Source organism: Triticum aestivum, chromosome 3A (assembly GCF_018294505.1).
Source record: "Triticum aestivum cultivar Chinese Spring chromosome 3A, IWGSC CS RefSeq v2.1, whole genome shotgun sequence".
Taxonomy (NCBI): domain Eukaryota; kingdom Viridiplantae; phylum Streptophyta; class Magnoliopsida; order Poales; family Poaceae; genus Triticum; species Triticum aestivum.
Window position 1 is genome coordinate 486,464,534 of NC_057800.1, and position 20,854 is coordinate 486,485,387.

Sequence of the window (20,854 nt, forward strand, 5' to 3'; positions counted from 1 at the left end):
ATTTCACAATTGCGATATAAATTTCAAGATTTCGAATTTCCAAATATAAATTTAGAGTTCAAGTATGCAGATAAAGGAATATTCCAATTTAAATTTAGGTTCAAAATTTAAGCTTGCCCCCAACTTGCTTGGGACAAAAGGTTTTGTTGTTGCTGTTGTTCAAAATTTGAAACTAGCTTCGAAACATGTGATAAAAGTACAACAATAAAGGTTCTTTTGGCACAAAGATACGAATAGAAACTGTTTTTCTACAGGAAGGTTGTTTTAACAAACAACTTGCTACGTAAGACTGCAAAGAATACACGATAATTATTAGAAGATTCCGCCAAACAAACCCTCCCTTATGCAAATTCGGTTCATTTAATTCAAACTACTAACAACATGCAAAGAGAAATATGAGTGTGACATAGCCTGATCTTGTTGCCTATCTTTCGAGTGTCTACGTTGACGAATAGTTCAATTCTCAGTTGAAGAATTATACTGTGTAGTAGGCACGCTCAAGTGCCAATGCGCTGGCAGAAAAGGAGAACAGTGGTATGCACAAGTTAGGTGCAAGGTGCAGCGATCCAACTACTGAGAACATAGCGTGCTCTTACCACAATAATGCAGCAATGCACTGCGCATGCACATACAGTCTTGATAGAAATGGAAGAGACTTCAGCCAGCTACTTCACTTTCTGAAATTCTTAAGTTACCAAATAAACCTGGTCGATTATGATTTCTCGGCTGTTGACCAGATTAATCACATAAGCGGACATGAGCAAATGAAATCTCCAGAATATCAAGCAAATTACTAAGTGAATCCGCATCAACTCTCTTCCCTTCTGATCTCCGATGTGAAACTGAAAAATTCTTTTGCTGCCAAAGCTCTGAAAGAGAACATAGCATGGAAGGAAAACATCACTACATTGGTTATAAGTTGGAAAACAAGTAATTTGTCACCTTATTCATTACTGAGAGTTGAAATCTGGAAACATAGTTATCCAAACATTTAATTTTACCTTCGAGCAATGGTGATGCATTCTCTATCTACAAAACCAATCAAGATTCCTCCATCCTGATGATTAACATGTTCTGAAACTACAGGAACCTGGTCCATTCCATGAGAATCCATAATCTTTTCAGCAGTAGTAAGTGGCATATGAGGTGTCACAGACCATATTTTACATCTAACGACTCCACAAACATGAGATACCAGACATTCATCTACCTGTTCCAGCATGAGCAGAAATGAGTAACTAAAATAAGAACCACATCAAGTTTATAAGCTTAACACCCTTTGGATTACCATTTGACCTCTTAAGGAAATAAGAAACCCATCTTTTTCTCTGTTAATAAAAAAGAGTTTGAAGTATGTATGAACCACACAAACTTCAGTGTTTAGAAATATGACAAATATATTTGAACCTATTGGACTTGGGAGAGGTGTAACTAAAGGACTCTTGTATTAATTCCAATCAGACTGGATCCTATTTTCACCGAGGGAGGACAGGTGGGGAACCAAAAACTACTCCCTCTGTTTCTTTTTGCATGGTGCGTTTTTTATTGGTTAAGGCAAGACTTTGACCAAGAATTACTCGGTTAATAAGTGGTTTAGTAATACGAAATCACAATCATAAATATTTCTAAATACGAAACTAATGATATCAATTTTATGTCACATAAATTACATACTAATATAGTAATTGTTGGTAAAAGCCTTGTCTTAAACCAATCAAAATACGCCCTACAAAAGAAAAAGAGGGATCGCCCAACCCAAGTAATCAAGCAATAGGCAATCTCATCCAACCAAGATAAAATAATTAGGACGCCAGATTAGAACCTAGGTTATTCTTTAGCGCAAGACTTTTGTGTATATAGGGCAAGGATCTAAAGGTCCTATGGTTCAAACAGGTTGTGAGAGAGAATGCAAATCCTTGCACTCTTTTGGAGTTGTGACTAAGGAATTTGCAGATGGCTTCGTCATCATTTTTCTATTGTCATGATTATTCCATCACAGATTGAGAGACGAAAAGTGGTCAAGGGCTCGGAGCTCCAGGGACTAATTAATTTGTGCAGAATATATTTGACATGTTCCAATCCATCACAAAAATAGGATTCTTCATATGTGATAGTCTGTTGGCTGTCATGTGATAGTTTGTGAGTTGTTTCTTTGATGTATCTGAACTGTGATGTGGTTTACAGGGTTAGACTGAGTATGTCTCCTTTTGGTTCTGCATCCAAAATAGCCATATGGATGCAAATACTTCGGACACTAGGTATCTGTCATGAAACTGGGGCAGGGGGTGCTCTGTTACTTGGAAATCAAAAAGAACAGAAAAGAAGTGTGCACAAATAAGAAAAGTATGTCTTCCCATAAACTAAAACATCAAGGTTATGCAAATAGAGAAAATGAACCAGTGGAAAATGGTGGTAATTCTCACCTCAGGTTGCATCCTGGTACTTTTTACAGTTTTGCAGAAATCCTGGAAATCTTTGACTGTTAGCAAGCCTAATAAAGACTTATTGCTCTCAGTTATCATAACAAATGGTTGCTTCTCCACAAGCATAAGATTTAGTGCCTCAACTACTGGAGTTTTCAATGAGACAGAAATATATCTAGTTTTCATACTCTCTGCAACAGTAAGATTTTCCAGCACGTTATCATCTTTGACATCATAGACACAAAGCGAGCTTTCTAGTTTACATAATTCTGCAGTAGCATCAACACTATCCACAGAAGTGAGTTGTTGGGTTTGAGTGGGCACATTTTTCGCCTCTTCAATGGTGCTTGTTTTCTCCTCCAATGAATCCAGCTTACCCTTACCGCTGGTAGAGAACCTTTGAGAAGAAGCAATCCAAGATGATAGTCCAACAGCACCAAGCAAAGGCAGAACTATACGATAGTCCTGCGTTAGTTCAAACAGTAGGAGGACAGATGTCAGAGGCACCTTGCATACACCGGCAAGTGTAGCTGCCATACCAACCTGCAAAGATAGAAACAAAGGAAAACAAACATAAGCAATGATAATACTGCTTGCATAATATCTTCATTAGTGTAACAGCACACAAAAGGAAAAAAGTTAGAACTTGAAAATCGCTGAGCAGTGACTACAAAACAAGCACAAGAGATGGAAATGCCACCACATGGTTACAATATCATTAACACTACAAAAGCATACAAAGAGACATTGAACTTCTTCCTCTGTTGCAAAAATGGGAGGCAGGATTTGACTTGGCATGATCTGCAAAACTGAACAGTGGCCATTTGTTTCTTTGGAAGTATTTGTTGATAACTACATAAATAATGATCATACACAAATGTTATAAAATACGAATCTAACAGTATCAGTTTTCTGTGATTAAATTTAAATATGTATATTGCTGGACTAATTGTTGGTCAAAATTTATAAAGTTAATCATTGGAGATGTACTGGTGCTTTCTAAAAATTAACGGAAGGAGTAGTTGAGAAGAAGAAAGGTAATATGCTGATGGGCATTACCAGACCATATGCTTGAGGTGACGCTACGTCTAGGAAGGGGACATGAAACGGTGCTTCAGAGCCAGTAAATGTAAACCTCATGAACTTGCCATATGCCATGCCTGTAGCTGCACCAATAAAAAGGGATGGTGCATAATAACCTCCAACCAATCCAAAAGCCCTGCACAAAGACGTCGCCAATATTTTTACTCCAATGAGCTGAACCAACACTGCTGCTGAGAGACCACTTGTAAATGGCCGCGATTCCAGTAAAATATCAACATTCTCAAAGCCCCAATACAGAACTTCAGGGTATACAAGAGCGAGAAGACCAACAATAAGGCCACCTAAGGCAGGGGATACAGCCATCGGCAATCCTGTTGTCTTTTGTAAGCGTTCAACCATGTCCATAGTTACTGCTGTACACCTAGATAGGGTGATTGACACCGCTCCACAGAACACGCCCAGCAAGAGATATAGAGGAAGTTCTGACATTTATGAAGTCATGTAAATATCCTCATACTTTCAATCTCTGGAGCACGAAAAACAAAATGTAAAATGAGAGTACCATTAAAAGTTACTGAGACCAGCCTACCATCTGGAAGATTGTATAGGCATTCTATATGACTATATGAGGCTAAAACAAATTGCAGGACAGCAGGTTGCTTTAGGAGCATCAGGTAGTTCAAGAGCAAAAATGCGCAGGATTTGTTGGTGTCCTATTTTAGGAATTTTCAGCTGGTACAGTACATGACTTAGCAAATGGCTACACCAGTTGCTGACTGCTGGATGGTGTCTGGCATTGTCCTTGCCCTTCTAGCTTTCATTTTTGCTTTTGATGACTATTTGGATACTTGTAAACCTTGCAATAATCTATTGAGGGATGTGTGCATGGATTGATGCCGAGGCTGGGGATTTCTACCCTCCTTTTGAAAGAAAAAGAAACAGAACATGACTTATTTCATTTCAACATATGAAGTTATTTGGGAAATGTTATTGGTGGGAACAATTTAAAACAGCAGACACTTCGTCATAAGAAACTGTGAAGCATAAGAACCAATATTGCAGGATGCCAGGAAGTACTTCATATTCATAAACAGAACTAAAAATCTCAAATATAACAAACATTAAGTACCTGTTGGGGAGCGAAAATCATATTCTGGAACAGTGAAAGCAGGATCAGAACCAAGACCAATCTCTGAAACAACAGACGCTATCACTGCACTGAGGATCACCATAGGTGTTGAGTTGGAAAGGGATGAAGAATCGCCAGATGAAGGCCACAAAACAGACTCCACCGCAAAAAAACACCCAGCAACAGCAGCATTAAAACCTAAAAAGGAAATCACCTGAAATATAAGTAAATGGAATCAGAAAGCAGAAGACACGGAATATTTTTACTTTACCATTGGACATGTTGACCATATCAGAGTACTCATAACAGGTGAATCCTTTTCGAAAAACAATAACGGGTGAATCACATACTTGCGGCTGGTTAAGTTACATGATGGAGGAACATGTCCCTAAAATTCCACCAACGCATGCAACTAAGTTCTAGTTATATATAACTAATTATAGTAGGCCAACATCAAAATGTGAATATGTGTGGACAAAACTATCTATAGGGAACTGATTTTTTTATGACAAGATACCCTGTAGTTTAAAATTAATTTGATATAAGCATGAAGAAAACAAGCAAATTATGACATGCTTACCCGATGGTTAATCCATCATATTGATGGAACATACCTTGCAACAAAATATATGAACAGTTGGGGATGTAGAAATTACCAGATGCAATGCCAGCTGCTGACCCAGCTGCCACAAGAGACAGCTTTTTTCCGCCTTCCCACCCAAACACATTTCCAAATCCTTTCGCTATAGCAGAACCTATTTCCACACTGGGTCCCTCAGGCCCCAGAGAGTTGCCAGTTCCGAGAGTGAAAGATGCCGCCGCAGCTTTCAAGAATGGCCTAAACACACCTTTCATATTAGAAACAGAGCCATCTGAGTTTGTTTTGATAGAACTTCTTAGCGTATTCAGCCCTCCAACTATGATGCCTCCACTGACGGGAACAAATATCACTCTCTGCCAAATTTCAGCGGTGGGTTCTTCCCTCAGCCACGAAGCGCCTCGCAGTGGTATGCCATCCCAAAGCAGGTCACGTATTTCATGAACCTATGGTAAAAAAAATTACATCCAAAGAAGCAATAACATGTACTTAAACTAACAACGTGAATATTTAAAAGTGATTCCCATCAGTAGCAAAATGCAACAAGGTGCTTAAACTTTCACATTGTATCATTCCAACTTAAGACCTGGAGCTTCAAGTTCACTCGGCATTTGGTGGACACCTACAGAATTCGGAATTGGAACCTAGCCAAAGATGGGGTGCCGCATCCTGTACTGTAACGTAACACGTGTCGCAATATACTGAACGTTTTCAGCCTAAGGCCATGTTGGTCAGGTACTCAGGGGGACTAGAGGGGAGGCACGAGAGAAATTCAGAGAAATACTGATTTGGAGTTATGTTGCTTGTTTTATTCATTGGCACAGCTCCCTCTTATATATAGGTGGCAGCCTAAACAGATACTCTGACCTCCAGAAGCCGAACTCTTTTGTGATTGTATCCTCTAGATACATGGCGCTGAATCAATAAAAGCTTCCATTTCCAAAAGATCAAAACAAAAACAAAAAAGATACTCTGACCCAACTTCATAACAGTTTGAAACATTACTTGAACCTTATAGGTTTTGGGTATCTTTCAACATAGCAAGCCATCAACTTGATGTGACGAATCCATGGTCTGACATCTAGCTGTGCCAGTGTCATGTCCAGCTAGGACATGGTTGTTTCCAAACTGGTAGGCAGCTAGATCCACCACCCTTGGCATCGTGTCTCAGCTGGACACGGCTACACAATTGCAGCCTGCTCCTTGTAGATCCGAACATGACATGAGGCTATCCTGAGTTTGAGTTGAAAGAAATTGCTAGCCCCCCTGAGCTATATGTTGGAGATATGAGCAATGCTTCGAAGGTATTGTTCATTCCTATATCCAGCATCAATATCCATCCAAACTTATGAATGAAAAACAAATTAAGCTAGAACTTTGCAGGTAGGAAGGTGCCATCGTTTTTTTAAGGTGGTGAAGGCAGCCCTCATTTTCAAGGGGAGGAGGCTAATTTTTGATATGACGAACTAAATCATGGATACATGAAGTTCAATTACTTGATAGAATAAAACGCAGGTGACTGAGCTGTAATGAGTGCTTCTGATTACCTTCCACGAAATAGCTTCTGACATGAGCATGGTTGGGTTGGATCATCAAGCTTTTACAACTCGCTACCCTATACCTTATACAGGAATGACAACGGTTATCTTCTTATCTGTGTCAGCTGGTTACGGTCATGGCCCTTACTGCAGGAGCTGATGGAGTTGGACTACCAGGGGATTTATGTTCCATTTGCGATGATGGTTTGATATGTAATGTTTGATTTTTGTACAAGCTTTATGTAGCTTGTAATTTCCTTCAGAGCCATTGAGTGTGAATATTGTAATGAATAATAAATTTGATGTGTACATCTTCGGAGTTCGGATGCAAACACCGAGGGGAAGTTCAGTACCATTATCTGAAAAACACCTTGAGCATTTGTTACACGAATCTTAAAGTTACTTAAAAAGGCTATCACCATATTAGCATGTAGATCAAACGTACTGAATAGATTTATGTGGATACAAAAGACTATATTACCCTTTTTTATTGGAAGATGTAACTTCTAATCTACATCGAAATTTGTAAACTTTTCTAGGGGGTGTACAGAAGCAAAGTTCTGGTAATACGTTCAGCAACCAACCCATATAAGTACATACCAATTGAGCGTAGCTCTGATGGTTAGGTTCCTTGTGGTGGAACCAACCCACCAAAGTTCAAGTCCTAGACTTAGGCATTGGTGCTCGCATTTTTCTGGATTTATTTCAGACCTTCTGGCAATGTGTGCTCAGTGGGGGGAGACGTTCCGTCGACTATGAAGGCGTGTGTGGCGACTTCGTCAATCTCAAGATAATGTGCCGGCTCAGTCACTCGGAGGTGCTCATAGGGGTAGGGTGTGCCGGCTAAGTCTCTCGGAGGTGCTCGTAGGGGTAGGGTGTGCCGACTAAGTCTCTCAGAGGTGTTCATAGGAGTAGGGTGTGCCGGCGTGCGTTCATCGGGTGAGTGTATGTGCCGGCGTGCGTTCATCGGGTGAGTGTACGTGCGTATGCGCTTGTACTGTGTTAAAAAAGAAGTTCACGCAGTAGTTGAGAGACTCTTGGACAAATTTCAAATTCTGAAAGAACCAAACCATAGTGTGGTTCGCAAGCACCTACCGAAAGATTGAAGAGGACAACGGAGACGCCAGTGAGGAGGCCCACGAGGCAGGCCGCGAGTGTGACAAGGTCGAGGCCGGGCGCCATCTCCTCCACAGACGCCTTCACCTGCTCCCCACGCCGAACCTCGGCCTCCTCGTCCGCCGCTCCGCATCGAACCCGAAGGCGCACGCCCCCGCCGCGGCTACCGAGCAGCAGGGGGCGGGCCGCGACGCGGAAGAGCGGAGGCGGAGACGCAGACGAGGCGAGCAGGAGACGCGGGGAGCACGGGGTCGCTGCTGGCGCCATGGATTCCGATTGCGGGACTGGTAGCCGGCTATCTCATATCTGCTACAGCTATGCTGTTCTAGCAGGGGCTCGAAGCTGCATTGTTCTCATCTTTTTGCAGGCTCAAGGCAAAAAAGGCCTTTCCAGACGAGGAGGGCTGTTTTCTCATTAGTTTCCTCGGTATAGTGTGGTGGACAACAATCCGCAACGTTTATCCTCTCGCCTGTGCTCTTTTTCCCTCGATTTCTGCCCAACTATTCTGAGATAAAAACGGAAATAATATCTGGCAAACGGCAGCCAGGGAGCTCATCCCAGCGAACGCCTTCCCCATCGTTGTACGAATCTTGACACAAGCCGATGTCACGTAGATTAGCTGGAGTCGTTCGCTATTACACCTTTTCTCAGAGGAGGGCGCTTACCACTCCACTGAAGTGGGGTTTTGTTAACACTTGCTACCAGACTGCCATATGTATTTCAAAGCTAAATTTGTTTTAAATTCGATTTTCCTTTTGAAGAATAATCCAAAAAACCTGATTTTTTATTTTGAAAGAAAAATTCCTGATGTTTTTACTGGGGATTTTTTTTAACTTGTCATGTGCATTTTTAGTTATAGGTAACATGGCAATTTCTTTTTAATTTTAATCGATGACATTTTTTTGTGTTCCATAACATGGCAATTTCTAGTCCTTTTGTAATGCCCCATGGCAAACTATGGGAATTTTTATCACTTATTCATACCATTTTTTTGAGAAAAAAAATATATTGCTTTCTCACATGGCATTTTTATTATTAAGTGAATGACAGTTTTATTACAGCATGGTAGCTTTATTGTTAATAGCATGACAGTTTTATTATTGAGCGCATGGCATTTTTGTTATTAATAACATGGCATTTTTTTGTTAAGAAGATGTCAATTTGATTATTGAGAGTGTGGCAGTTTTATTCTTGTTCGCATGACATTTTTATTCAAGAGGATGGCTGACAAATTCACTTTTCATTGGCATGCCAATTTTTTCCAATGACACGATTTTTTTAATAAATTGTTGCACAATGGACCAAATAAAGCAAAAAATTTACCCATGGGCATTTTTTTTGTTTATGCCAAAAATAAAATGTTCTCCAAAAACATGGCATTTTTTGCACAGTGAAATATCCATGGAAAATTTTGATAAAAAATGAAAAATAAGATCACACGACACTTTTTTTAAATCATACCATTGTGAATTTATAAATTAGAGAAATGGCAGTTTTATAAAGTAGCATGGCATTTTTCATATTTTCGTAACCATGGCATTTTATAAATTTATTTGTTTCCTCTATTTTTATAAAAAAAGGTGTATTTTTATGGCGTTTTAAAAATCAGTTAATTGGGCCTCTCGGGCAATCGTGGTTTACCTTGGCCCTCCCCTAAAGAATGATCGAGGGGGCAGAACGTTCGTTCAGAACTACTCCCCCTGACAAACATAAACGATCGATGGGAGTCACTCCTTGACGACTATTCCCAGATAGTAGGGTCCAAGATAAACCCCTAAACTAGTACTTTGATGGGATTATTATTTTTATATTAAAAAGAGTTGACCTGGTTAAGCGCATCTATGACCAGACTGGGCAAATCTGACCCCCTAAAGTCCGCGGGCGCGCCCAGACATGCCCGCAAGACAGCGTCGGCAGGCTCCTCATTTGTCTCCCTGGACAACCACAATCCTCACATGCCAACCCTCGTATTCATGCAAATCCATGAACCCCTATCACATAGCACAAGTTCATCATCAATCCAACAACTCGACCGAACGTAATAAACCATAATTCAACAATTCAACACATGCTAAAAAAATCAGCAATTCATGCATAGATAGGTGATACACGAATGAATCAAACGCCTCCATTGTTGTGCTTGTTAATCTTCTTTATGTTGATGAAACGCTTCTTGCCTTCATCATCCAAGAGGCTAGTGTCCTGCAACATGATTCTCGACTCCTCTGTTTTTTCCCGTTGTCTTTTCAAGCTCCCATTTTGCATATTTCTCTTAGTACTTCTCAAAGTCTATTCTCTCTCTCTCTCTCTCAATGTTCAATTTATTTTTCACCCTCTCCCGGGGTAACTCCATTCCCTCCTTTTTGCACATCTATGAAGAGTTTGTTCCTCCTTCTTCACCTCCTTGGTGAAAAAAATACCCATTCATGTGCCAAACATTTTGCTTGTCGCGCCATCACGCACAACTCTCTCCTTATTCCATTTTTTCCCATCATCAGCCGGTTTCTCTTTGGCACGGTGGTTTTGTATGTCCGTCCTCCAATTTACTCTTTTCGTCATCCAAATCCCATAGATTGATTGGAGCTAGAGCCATCAGTTTTCTTCATCTTCTTGGGGCTGTTTTTGAGCTCTTCAGTGATGGTTTGCCAGTCTAGTTTCCTACTAAATTTTAGCCAAGGATAAAGTGGCTGTCTTTTCTCGGTTTGTTGGTACAAACTCGCGGTCAAAGTTGCATGGCTTTGAACTCCAATGCCACTTTGGTTCCAACCACTTGTGTATAGTAACCAACAAAATTGTTCACACTCTCCTGGATGATGGACCATCTATATTGGAGAGAGCTCTCACTACGCTTGGTACAAATGGGGTGCGGCTTCACATAGTGCTTTTGCTCATGGTAGAGTTTGTGGATTTTTTATCAATATTTGACGCCCTTTTGCTCAATTCAACATACTGGATCCATGCTTGTGGGCTTGTGGTCAACCAAGATTCAACCAACAACACATCTTCAAAGGTTGTGAATGTTGGACCTCTTGGCTTGACTACCTTCTTCTTTTTCGTGTGCGATGTTTGCCCGAATTCAAACAAAGGGGAATTGATAGCCCCCATGTCAAATTGCATAGGCTCGGACATATTGTCGAACAACATGTGAGCAGGCCGGCGGCGTCGTTGCCCGACGTTGTCTGTTGTCTTTGGAGTCATGGCGACTCGTACAACATCTCCTCGGCGGTGACGTCTTCCTTGAAGCCATCTTGGATGCCTAGTCACTGGGAGGCCGGAACAGACTCGGGTTGTGCCGACGACTTCTTCCTTCGCTCAGCCACGACGGACGGATCGGTGGCGGTTGCCACACCGGACGGGATGGAAAGGGTAATGGCGTAGATGGAAAGACAAGGGAAAATTTAGGGAAAGTTATATGCATACTATTGAGAATTGGAGAGAGTATCTATAATTTTTCTTCTGTTAATACTATATTCATATCATTTCCACATAGTTTGGGCACACCTCCAATCATTTTTACTGGGCAGCTTAGCGAGACGAAGTGGAACGCCGGAAATCCTAAAATAAATCTAGGAATAATGCGAGCACCAGGACTTGAACCGTGGTGGGCAGGGGATACTATTGTCTCTCTAACCATTCAATCACGAGTTGGTTCACAGGTAATTCCTCTTTTTTAGGACTATTTTTCACGGTAATTCCCAACTTCCAGTATGGTAGCTAAAAAAAGCTTCATGATACTCTATTATAGACACCTGGCATCCTTTCTCTGGCGGGCTTAACTCCAAAAGTTCAGCATTCCAGAAGCAACCTCCAAGCAAAAATAGCTGCTAGTACACCTCAATGTGTACGAGGCCATGATACTGTCGAGGACAAACAACCAATCACCTCTCGGCGGTCGAAACCAAAAGCTGACCCCACCAACGTTCACTCCGATGAATCTCATTGTCCATCCTCATTTCTCACGCCCGACAATTGGCTCATACCATCGGGACAAAATCTCCAAGCTTGCAGTGGCATGCCAATAAGAAGGCCAACGCTTTAGTATGCACACGCATTGCATGGTTACAAAAAAACATCATACTCGACTGGCAGCTATAGACAGAAGCTAGTGTCCGAGAGCACACCATGGCGCAGCCGAACCACCGGTACGGCGGCCACCGTGACCTGGAAGCCGTGATAGACATGGACCACCCGGAGAAGCCGACCGCGAAAGGCGGCAGCCGGTTCAGCTTCACCGGCGGGCTGGAGTTCACCAGCCTTACGTACACGGTGGTCAAGAAGCAGCGCGGAGTCGGCGGGGAGTGGGAGAAGAAGGACGTGGACCTTCTGCACGAGATCACGGGGTACGCGCCCAAAGGCTGCGTCACCGCCGTGATGGGTCCCAGCGGCGCCGGCAAGTCGACATTCCTGGACGCGCTCGCCGGGCGCATCTCCAGCCTCGACGGCCGCGTGGCGCTCGACGGCGTCGAGATGAGCCCCAGCGTCATCAAGCGTTCGTCCGCCTACGTCATGCAGGACGACCGCCTCTTCCCCATGCTCACCGTCTACGAGACGCTCTTGTTCGCCGCCGACTTCCGCCTCGGCTCCGCCGTTTCCCCCTCCGACAAGAAGCTCCGCGTCGACAACCTCATCGAGCAGCTCGGACTCACGGTAATAATGAATCAAAGACGCTACTAGATCATTCGTACGTGCGCACGGTGTGTATACGTGTTAACAAAACAGCTGTGCAGACATCAAGAAACACGTACATCGGGGACGAGGGCACGAGGGGCGTGTCCGGCGGAGAGCGCCGGCGCGTCTCGATCGGCGTGGACATCATCCACGGGCCGGCGCTGCTGTTCCTCGACGAGCCGACGTCGGGGCTCGACTCGACGAGCGCGCACAGCGTGATCGAGAAGGTGCACGACATCGCGTGCGCAGGGAGCACCGTGGTGCTGACCATCCACCAGCCGTCGTCGCGGATCCTGCAGCTCCTCGACCACCTCATCATCCTGGCACGCGGGCAGCTAATGTACAGCGGCGGGCCCAAGGAGGTGACCGCGCACCTCGGCCGCATGGGCCGCAAGGTGCCCAAAGGGGAGAACTCCATCGAGCACCTCCTCGACGTCATCCAGGAGTACGACCAGTCCGAGTTCGGCGTCAACGCCCTCGCCGAGTTCTGCCTCACCGGTCTGAAGCCGCGCAAGCTCGCCGCCGAGGGGATCTCCACCGTGTCTAGCATCCCTCCGACACCGGTTGGGCCCGGGGGCGAGGACTTCGACCACAGCCTCAGGAGCCAGCACTCCAAGTCCCCGTGGAGCGGCGCGCAGTTCACGCCGTCCCGGCGCCCCAAGAAAGATCAAAGCGGCAAGTCACAGAACCCTCCAAGGTACCCCAAAAACGTTCCTCATCGTGCTATGAACATTAGCTTGTCTCCGGGAATCGGTCGCATGAACCGCATAGCTTGTCTCCGGGAATCCACAGGTACGGGCCGGAGATCGTGATGGGGACGCCGACGCCGCTGAGCAGCATCTCGGTGTACACGGTGAACGAGGCCGACTACCTGTCGCCGGCGCAGCGCGCGTCCGCCACGGGGGCGCCCGGCGTGGGCATCAACGCGCTGGGGCACCGCGGCAAGTTCGCCAACTCGTACGCGGCGGAGGTGTGGGTGCTGATGCGGCGCAACTTCACCAACATCTGGCGCACGCCGGAGCTGTTCCTGTCGCGGCTGATGGTGCTGACGGTGATGGGGTTCCTGATGGCCACCATGTTCACCAAGCCCAAGGACAACACGCAGGGCATCACCAACCGGCTCAGCTTCTTCATCTTCACCGTGTGCGTCTTCTTCTTCTCCTCCAACGACGCCGTCCCGGCCTTCATCCAGGAGCGCTTCATCTTCATCAGGGAGACCTCGCACAACGCGTACCGCGCGTCCGCGTACGTGGTCGCCGGGGTGATCACGTACCTGCCCTTCCTCCTGCTCCAGTCCGCCGCCTACGCCCTCATCACCTGGTGGGCCATCGGGCTCCACGGCCAGTTCGTCTACTTCCTCGTCATGCTCTACGCCTCGCTCCTCTCCACCAACTCCTTCGTCGTCTTCATCAGCTCCATCGTGCCAAACTTCATCCTTGGGTAAGTACAAATTTTCTTTTTGAAGAGGAAATGGATTGGTCCGGGCCAAAGCCCAATTAGTACATGTAGGAAAACTGGGCCAGTGTAGCTGAACATGGGTTAGCGGGCTGGGCCAGAATTACATACAGTAGTTTATATTGCGACCGTGCTGATGTCTCTGTGTCTGGACGGACGGTCGGGCCCAGGTACGCGGCGGTGATCGCGTTCACGGCGCTCTTCTTCCTCTTCTGCGGCTACTTCGTGGACAGCCAGAGCATCCCGCAGGGGTGGAAGTGGATGAACACCGTGTCCACGATGAAGTACCCGTACGAGGGCCTCCTGATGAACGAGTTCGGCGGGACGCGCATCTTCTCCTCGAACCCGCCGCTCGACGGCAACGCCATCCTCGAGAACCTCACCATCAGCGTGCACAAGGACCGCAAGTGGAGGATGGTGCTCTACCTCCTCGGCTGGGCCGTCTTCTACCGCGTGCTCTTCTACCTCGTCCTCCGCTTCGCCTCCAAGAACAAGAGGAAGTAGCCTCGCCTCGCCTGTATCCACATATCATGGTGGTTTGCTTTGCTGGCTTAATCCCAAGCTCTCTGGTAGTCATTCATTTGAATTGACGGGACCACGTACGGATCATGTCAAGATCTCCGTCCAAGATTTGTAGTATTCCTACTGAACTGTAATTTTCAGATAAGACATTGTGTTGATACTTGATAGAGCGTGCCGTGATTTATTCTGATCAGTATTTTCTCCGATCAGTGGCGTTGTTCGCTCTGATTGCAAGGTCGCACCTCTTGGGCTCGGTCCAACCGTTTGGGGATGCATATCCTACTGCGGTGACGTGACTGACAGACAACTTTGTCATGCTACTGACCCGTAGGTTGGTAGCCTGCAGCCACCACGAAAGGGACCAGGAACTGGCTTTCCTCCCTTCGCCAGCCGGGCCGCCTGGCCAACCGATCTTGATCTCTTGCTCAACGATCGAAATGGACTAAACCTCGGGGAGCAGACGAGGCGGCGCTGCCCGGCTCCGACCGCTTCCCCGGCGGCGCCGCCTCGTTCGGTCGTGCTACAGCAAGTAAAATGTTTCCAATTACTCTGCCCGCTGTTTCCAGGTGCCTGCCGCGCACAGGATCGTTCAGCCTCCTCTTTTCTGAAGTCTCAACAATCTATTTATCGCGGACAGCGATTCCTCCAATCCAGAATCTTATCTACGCATTATTTTTATTCTTCAACAACCCGTTTTCTGAAATCTGACCAGTCTATTTATTGTGAACAGCGAGGCTCTGAAAGCGTGGCCTTTGCTTGCTAAATTTGTTTGCGCAAAAGAGATACTCCATGAGTGGCAAGAAAAATTGTGTGCCGTCCATTTGAGCCTGACATGCTAACAAGATAAGTATCGTTTGCGGTTGGAAGCTCGGAAAATCTTCTAGAAAAGTAGTGGTTCATGTCTCGTTGACAAGGACGCGCACCGTGGAGACAGTAATGATTCTGAACTGGAACTGCAAGAAACGTCAGGCAGCCAATCGCGAAAGTGGACAGATCGTCGTTCAGGACGCTAATGTATGTATAGTGCTTCGATCGCGCACTCTCACGCTCCCTGCCTTTGTTTGGGCTTCTAGAGCAGCTTTGCACGGAAAAAGGCTAAAGTCCAAACGAATAACTTGTTTTATACAGTACTCCCTCCGTCCAGGTTTATTAGGCCTCTCAGCATCATAAGCATGTCCCCTTTTATAAGGCCCGGCGTTGGAAATGTGCATGCATGCAACCATTTCATTGATTGTATTGAAAGCTATTGTTGTTGGTGCTATGGCTGAAAAGTAAATACACTTCATGTGTGCTTTTTCATTGGCTGCATGCATGTGAGAGAGTGCATTGAGAGTGGAATGGAAGAATTAATGTGAGCAAATTACTATGTGTCTTGGTCTAAGAGAAGTTGTCTTTAGGCCTAATAAACCCGGACGGAGGGAGTATATCTTCTGTGACCTCGTAGCTGAAAAATGTGTACAGTGTTCGAACAACTTTAAACCCATTTTAGCTGTGAATGTGAAGCAGGTTAGGCTACCGTCCGTTTTCCAGCCATAACCTTGTCTTTTCACTAAAGTCACGAAGAAATTACCATCCATCGGGATTCTAACTAAATGGGGCGATCGACTGGTTGTAATGAAGAGCATCATATACTAGTATCATGCATAGGATACTAGTGTATGATACTACATCCATAATGCAAAATATCATATGTTGATATCATAAAGTATTATATTTACTAACATGCATGACACAAAGTAGCACATCATTTAATATGATACGATATCATGATATGATACTGAAGCATCTTTTTTTTTATTTAATTCTATGTCATCTCATCAAAATTACTTAGTTGACATGCATGATTCTACCTATGATACTATCATTACGGGCAGCCTTATCAAAGGCGAGCCGACAAGACGCACTTGGCCGTCCCATTCGCGAGACGTTACTCACAAAGTCACAATTCACAAAGGGTCAGCTGCCTCAGCGTCAGCAGCAGCGGACGATAATATCTTGCAGGGCCCCGACGAACGCAGATGGCTTGGCTCCGTTCATGTTCGGCGGCGAAAAGATAAGTCTTTACGTCCTTGTCGTCCTGCTTTTCAAAGGAACCAAAGCCCAGATGCACGTTAATAAACGTTTGTTTAGTCCCACTTACAATTATTTCGGGTTCCACCGCTCAAGTGGCCGTGTCTTCGTAAACACTCCGCCTCGTCTATTTTAGCTCGTCAGTGCGGTTGCGGATCTAAACCGCGTCGTAGGACTAGCGGGGTAGCAGTGGCTGTGCCGTTTGTCGTGCGTGGGCTCGTGGCAAGTTTGGAAAATGGGCGTGAGCATCCCAGCCAGCGAGCCGAAGCACCCGCGGCGCCATCAAGAAAGGTGCGAGGCCGACGGCGACGGCGGGGAGTCGCCGGCGCTCGCCGCGCTGTACCTGTACGGGGACGTGCTCGAGTCGGTGGTGGAGCGCGTGCCGGCGGCTGATCTCGCCGCCGCGGCGGGTGTCTCGCGCGAGTGGCTCCGCGCGGTGCGGTCCGCGCTGCGCCGGCGCCCGCGCCGGCTGCCCTGGCTCGTGGTCCACCTCCACGGCCGCCGTCGCCGGACCGCGGCCTACGACCCGCACTCCGGCGCGTGGCTCACCGTGCAGGCCCCGCGCCACGCCACGCCGTCCCACGTGCGCCTCGTGCGCGGCGCGCGCGGCGACCGGGTGTGCGCGCTCTCCTGCTCCGGCCTCGACGTCGCCGGCGACCCTCTTGGGACGTCCGCGTGCGTCGCCATGAAGGCCCCCGGCGTGTGGCGCGTCGACCCGGTGCTGGCCGCGGTGGGCGACCGCGTGGTCGCCCTCGGCGGCGCGTGCCAGCTTGCGCTCGCCGAGGGAGAGGACGCCGCCGCGGTGGAGGTCCACGAGGGCGGGAATTGGACCGCCTGCGAACCGATGCCGGCGGCGCTCCGCGAGTCCGCCGCAGCGACTTGGCTTTCGGTGGCCGCGACGGATCACAGAGTGTACCTCGCGGACAGAACCACCGGGTGTGCGAGCTGGTTCGATCCGTCGATGCGGCGGTGGGGTCCAACCCGCCGCCTCAAGCCAGACGCCGGCGTCTCCACGTGGGGCGTCGCGCCTGGTCGCGCCGGCGCCGAGCAGCTCGTCCTCTTCGGAGCGAAGCGCGAAGGCGAGGGGGCAAAGAACAAAGTCGTCATCCAAGCATGGGAGGTGGACGGCGACACTCTGGATCTGTCCCCCGGCGCGGGCCACCACGCAATGCCGAGCGAGATGTCGGCGAGGCTTTTCCCGCACGACGAGGACGAGGAGGACGACGGGGAGACGCTCCCGTCGATCGGGGTGTGCGGCAACGCCACCGGAGGGTACGTGTACAACTCGGCCGAGCCAGCCAACGGCGCCGTGCTCTACGAGCTGCAGCAGGAGGGGAAGACGGGGGGCGCCGTGGAGCGGTGGGAGTGGGTGCCGTGCGCGCCCTCGATGCGCGCCGAGCCGCTGGGTCGCGTCATCCTCGCGTGCTCCCCGGTGGGGTTGGACGAGCTCGAGCTGTCGCGTGGACTACCACCTCTGGGCCCACAACGTGCATGCACGGATGTACAGTGAAATACTCTCGGTTTTTTTAGTTTAAATACTCCCTCGGTTCATAAATATAAGATGTTTTGCATATTATATTCAAGTTTCAAGAATCTCCAAACCACATTTTGGACTGAAATGAGTGAGTAATAAACACACTAAACGTGTCCACGTATAATTGATTTAGAAAAAGATTAGAACATCGTGTACTTGTGAATGAAGGGAGTAGATTGTAGACTGAATCAATCAACAACCATCAACCGTTGTTGTGAGCTTTTCTCCTAATGAAACGAAACAACCATCAACCACCTCTTGGCACACAACCGCTTGTTTTAGGCGACTAGGGCGGCACCAACGCGGTCACCACACCGACCCTCTCGCCGGCCTCTTCCTCTCGTCGCCGACTGTCAGCACCTCCGGGACAAAGCCCCGCATGGTTGCTGGTGACGACGGGATCTCTTTCTCCTCCACTCCCCCTCTTCCCCAGGTGATCATGCAACTGCTTCTTGTGAGATCTGCACGGCTCCGCTATCGTCCAACGCTCCACTAATGCTCGATCCTTCTTGGATGTGATTGGTTGGCTACTTCTCGTGAGATCCGTCCAGGAAGCTGCTCCTTGTGAGATCCGTGCGGCTCCATTGCCGTTCAAGGCTCCACTAATGCCGGATCCTTCTTGGATGTGATTGGTTGGCTACTGCTCGTGAGATCCGTCCAGGCAGCTGCTCCTTGTGAGATCCGTGCGGCTCCGCTGCCGTTCAAGGCTCCAATAATGTTGGATTCTTCCTGGGTGTGATTGTCTCGCTGCTTCTCGCCAGATCCGTCCATGCGGCTGCTTCTCGTCAGATCTGTCCAGGCGGCTGCTGCTGGTGAGATCCGTGTGGCTCCGCTGCCGTTCGAGGCTCCACTAATGCTGGATCCTTCTTGGATGTGATTGTCTAGCGTTGTTTGTCATGGCTTCCAGCTCCTGCCGATGGGTGGTGGCTCCAATCAGACGGGTCCGTCCGGTGGTCTTCGGGGCGAGCCTAAGACGTCCGGAGTAGCAATCTCCAGCATGTCCCCTCCAGATCCATGGGGATAGCGCTGGTAAGGTTGCGACATGTGCTCCATCGTTGGTGAGGGCAAGTGTGGTGGCAGGATACGGCGGGGCCGTCAGATGAGGGCCTCCACTCCGGCATGTTGTGACGCTCTCCATGTGGACGCCGCCAATGAGCAGCGGTCTTCTTCAGGCCTGACCTCTCGACTTGCGGATTACAACAGCCACTGAAGGGTTTTCGTGAGTGTTCCTCTCTTTAGATTCGGTGGTTGGTAATGTTGGCTCCTACAATCATGCTTGTTGAAAATATGCCCTACATACAATAATAGATTAGCTATTATCATAACTCCTTGTTCATGATAAAAGTTTATTATTTATGCTAGAATTATATTGACCGGAAACTTAAATACATGTGTGAATACATAAACAACACAGTGTCCCTAGTAAGCCTCTACTAGGCTAGCTCATTGATCAAAGATGGTTAAGGTTTCCTAACCATGGACATGAGTTGCCATTTGATAACGGGATCACATCATTAGAAGAATGGTGTGATGGACAATACCCAACCATAAGCTTAGCATCATATCGTATCACTTAGTTATTTGCTACAACTTTCTTCATATCAAGTATATGTTACTTAGACCATGAGATCATGCCACTCCCGGATACCGAAGGAATACCTTGTGTGTTATCAAACATCACTTCATAACTCGGTGATCATAAAGGTGCTCTACAGGTATCTCCGAAGGAGTCTGTTGGGTTGCGTGGATCAAGGCTGTGATTTGTCACTCCTTGTGACAGAGAGATATCTCTGGGCCCTCTCGGTAATATAAAATCACAAGAAGCTTCATGTGACCAATGAGTTTAGTCACGGGATCTTATATTACGAAACGAGTAAAGAAACTTGCCGATAACGATATTGAACTAGGTATGGAGATACCGACGATCGAATCTCGAGCAAGTAACATATTGGAGGACAAAGGGAATTGCGTCTAGGATTAACTGAATCCTTGACATTGTGGTTCAACCAATAAAGATCTTCATGGAATATGTAGGAACCAATATGGGCATCCAAGTCCCGCTATTGGTTATTGACCGGAGAGGTGTCTCAGTCATGTCTACATGATTCCTGAACCCGTATGGTCGCACACTTAGCGTTCGGTCGTAAAAGTTTTCGACAAGTTCAAGGAGTTGATTGCGATAAGACTTTATCACAAGTAGTGATGCTTAAGTCTGTCTGAATCATGTTAGCAATTACCGCATTTTATGAGTATGAAATCTGGCAAATGGATGTCAAAACTGCATTCCTTAATGGATTTCTTAAAGAAGAGTTGTATATGATGCAACCAGAAGGTTTTGTCAATCCTAAAGGTGCTAACAAAGTGTGCAAGCTCCAGCGATCCATTGATGGACTGGTGCAAGCATCTCGAAGTTGAAATATACGCTTTGATGATGTGATCAAAGCATATGGTGTTATACAAACTTTTGGAGAAGCCTGTATTTACAAGAACCATCAACCAATATGGTTTTATAACGATATTCCCTTTGTCATTAGTATGTTACTTGCTCGAGATTCAATCGTCGGTATCCTCATACCTAGTTCAATCTTGTTACCGGCAAGTCTCTTTACTCGTTCCATAATGCATCATCCCACAACTAACTCATTAGTCACATTGCTTGACAGGCTTATAGTGATGTGCATTATCGAGAGGGCCCAAAGATACATCTCCGATACTCGGAGTGACAAATCCTAATCTTGATCTATGCCAACCCAACAA

The 20,854-nt window shown here is 46.8% G+C and overlaps 3 protein-coding genes across 4 annotated transcripts; 2 read left to right on the top strand and 1 right to left on the bottom strand.

Moving 5' to 3' along the window:
• Positions 1–284: 284 nt before the first annotated feature.
• On the bottom strand, positions 285–8,255 carry LOC123061768 (chloride channel protein CLC-e). 2 transcript variants are annotated; one of them, XM_044485026.1, is made up of 8 exons: positions 7,828–8,080; positions 6,742–7,091; positions 5,253–5,640; positions 4,597–4,794; positions 3,483–3,949; positions 2,424–2,966; positions 1,002–1,210; positions 285–869 (listed from the first exon to the last, which is right to left on the bottom strand). In XM_044485026.1, exons 2-8 carry the CDS (start codon positions 6,769–6,771, stop codon positions 809–811), a joined length of 1,896 nt encoding a protein of 631 aa, XP_044340961.1. In that variant the 5' UTR covers positions 6,772–7,091; positions 7,828–8,080; the 3' UTR covers positions 285–808. The 2 variants fall into 2 exon arrangements, with proteins under 2 accessions (XP_044340961.1, XP_044340960.1); XM_044485025.1 differs by lacking the exon at positions 6,742–7,091 and having other exon boundaries at positions 7,828–8,255.
• Positions 8,256–11,880: 3,625 nt separating this feature from the next.
• On the top strand, positions 11,881–14,686 carry LOC123061769 (ABC transporter G family member STR2). The gene is made up of 4 exons (XM_044485027.1): positions 11,881–12,495; positions 12,576–13,213; positions 13,309–13,956; positions 14,142–14,686. Exons 1-4 carry the CDS (start codon positions 11,971–11,973, stop codon positions 14,473–14,475), a joined length of 2,145 nt encoding a protein of 714 aa, XP_044340962.1. The 5' UTR covers positions 11,881–11,970; the 3' UTR covers positions 14,476–14,686.
• A 1,753-nt stretch (positions 14,687–16,439) lies between these two features.
• On the top strand, positions 16,440–18,167 carry LOC123061770 (F-box/kelch-repeat protein At1g23390). The gene has a single exon (XM_044485028.1). It carries the CDS (start codon positions 16,799–16,801, stop codon positions 18,071–18,073), a length of 1,275 nt encoding a protein of 424 aa, XP_044340963.1. The 5' UTR covers positions 16,440–16,798; the 3' UTR covers positions 18,074–18,167.
• Positions 18,168–20,854: the final 2,687 nt, after the last annotated feature.

Bases quoted from the DNA above. Each gene is read 5' to 3' on its own strand.
- LOC123061768 (XM_044485025.1), bottom strand. From the start codon at position 8,115: ATGGCGCCAGCAGCGACCCCGTGCTCCCCGCGTCTCCTGCTCGCCTCG. The intron at 2,967-3,482 runs GTAATGCCCATC...CTATCTTTGCAG, and splicing joins CACCTCAAGCATATGGTCTG to GTTGGTATGGCAGCTACACT. The intron at 870-1,001 runs GTAAAATTAAAT...GTTCTCTTTCAG, and splicing joins TGCATCACCATTGCTCGAAG to AGCTTTGGCAGCAAAAGAAT.
- LOC123061769 (XM_044485027.1), top strand. From the start codon at position 11,971: ATGGCGCAGCCGAACCACCGGTACGGCGGCCACCGTGACCTGGAAGCC. The intron at 13,214-13,308 runs GTACCCCAAAAA...GGGAATCCACAG, and splicing joins AAGTCACAGAACCCTCCAAG to GTACGGGCCGGAGATCGTGA. The intron at 13,957-14,141 runs GTAAGTACAAAT...GGTCGGGCCCAG, and splicing joins GTGCCAAACTTCATCCTTGG to GTACGCGGCGGTGATCGCGT.
- LOC123061770 (XM_044485028.1), top strand. From the start codon at position 16,799: ATGGGCGTGAGCATCCCAGCCAGCGAGCCGAAGCACCCGCGGCGCCAT.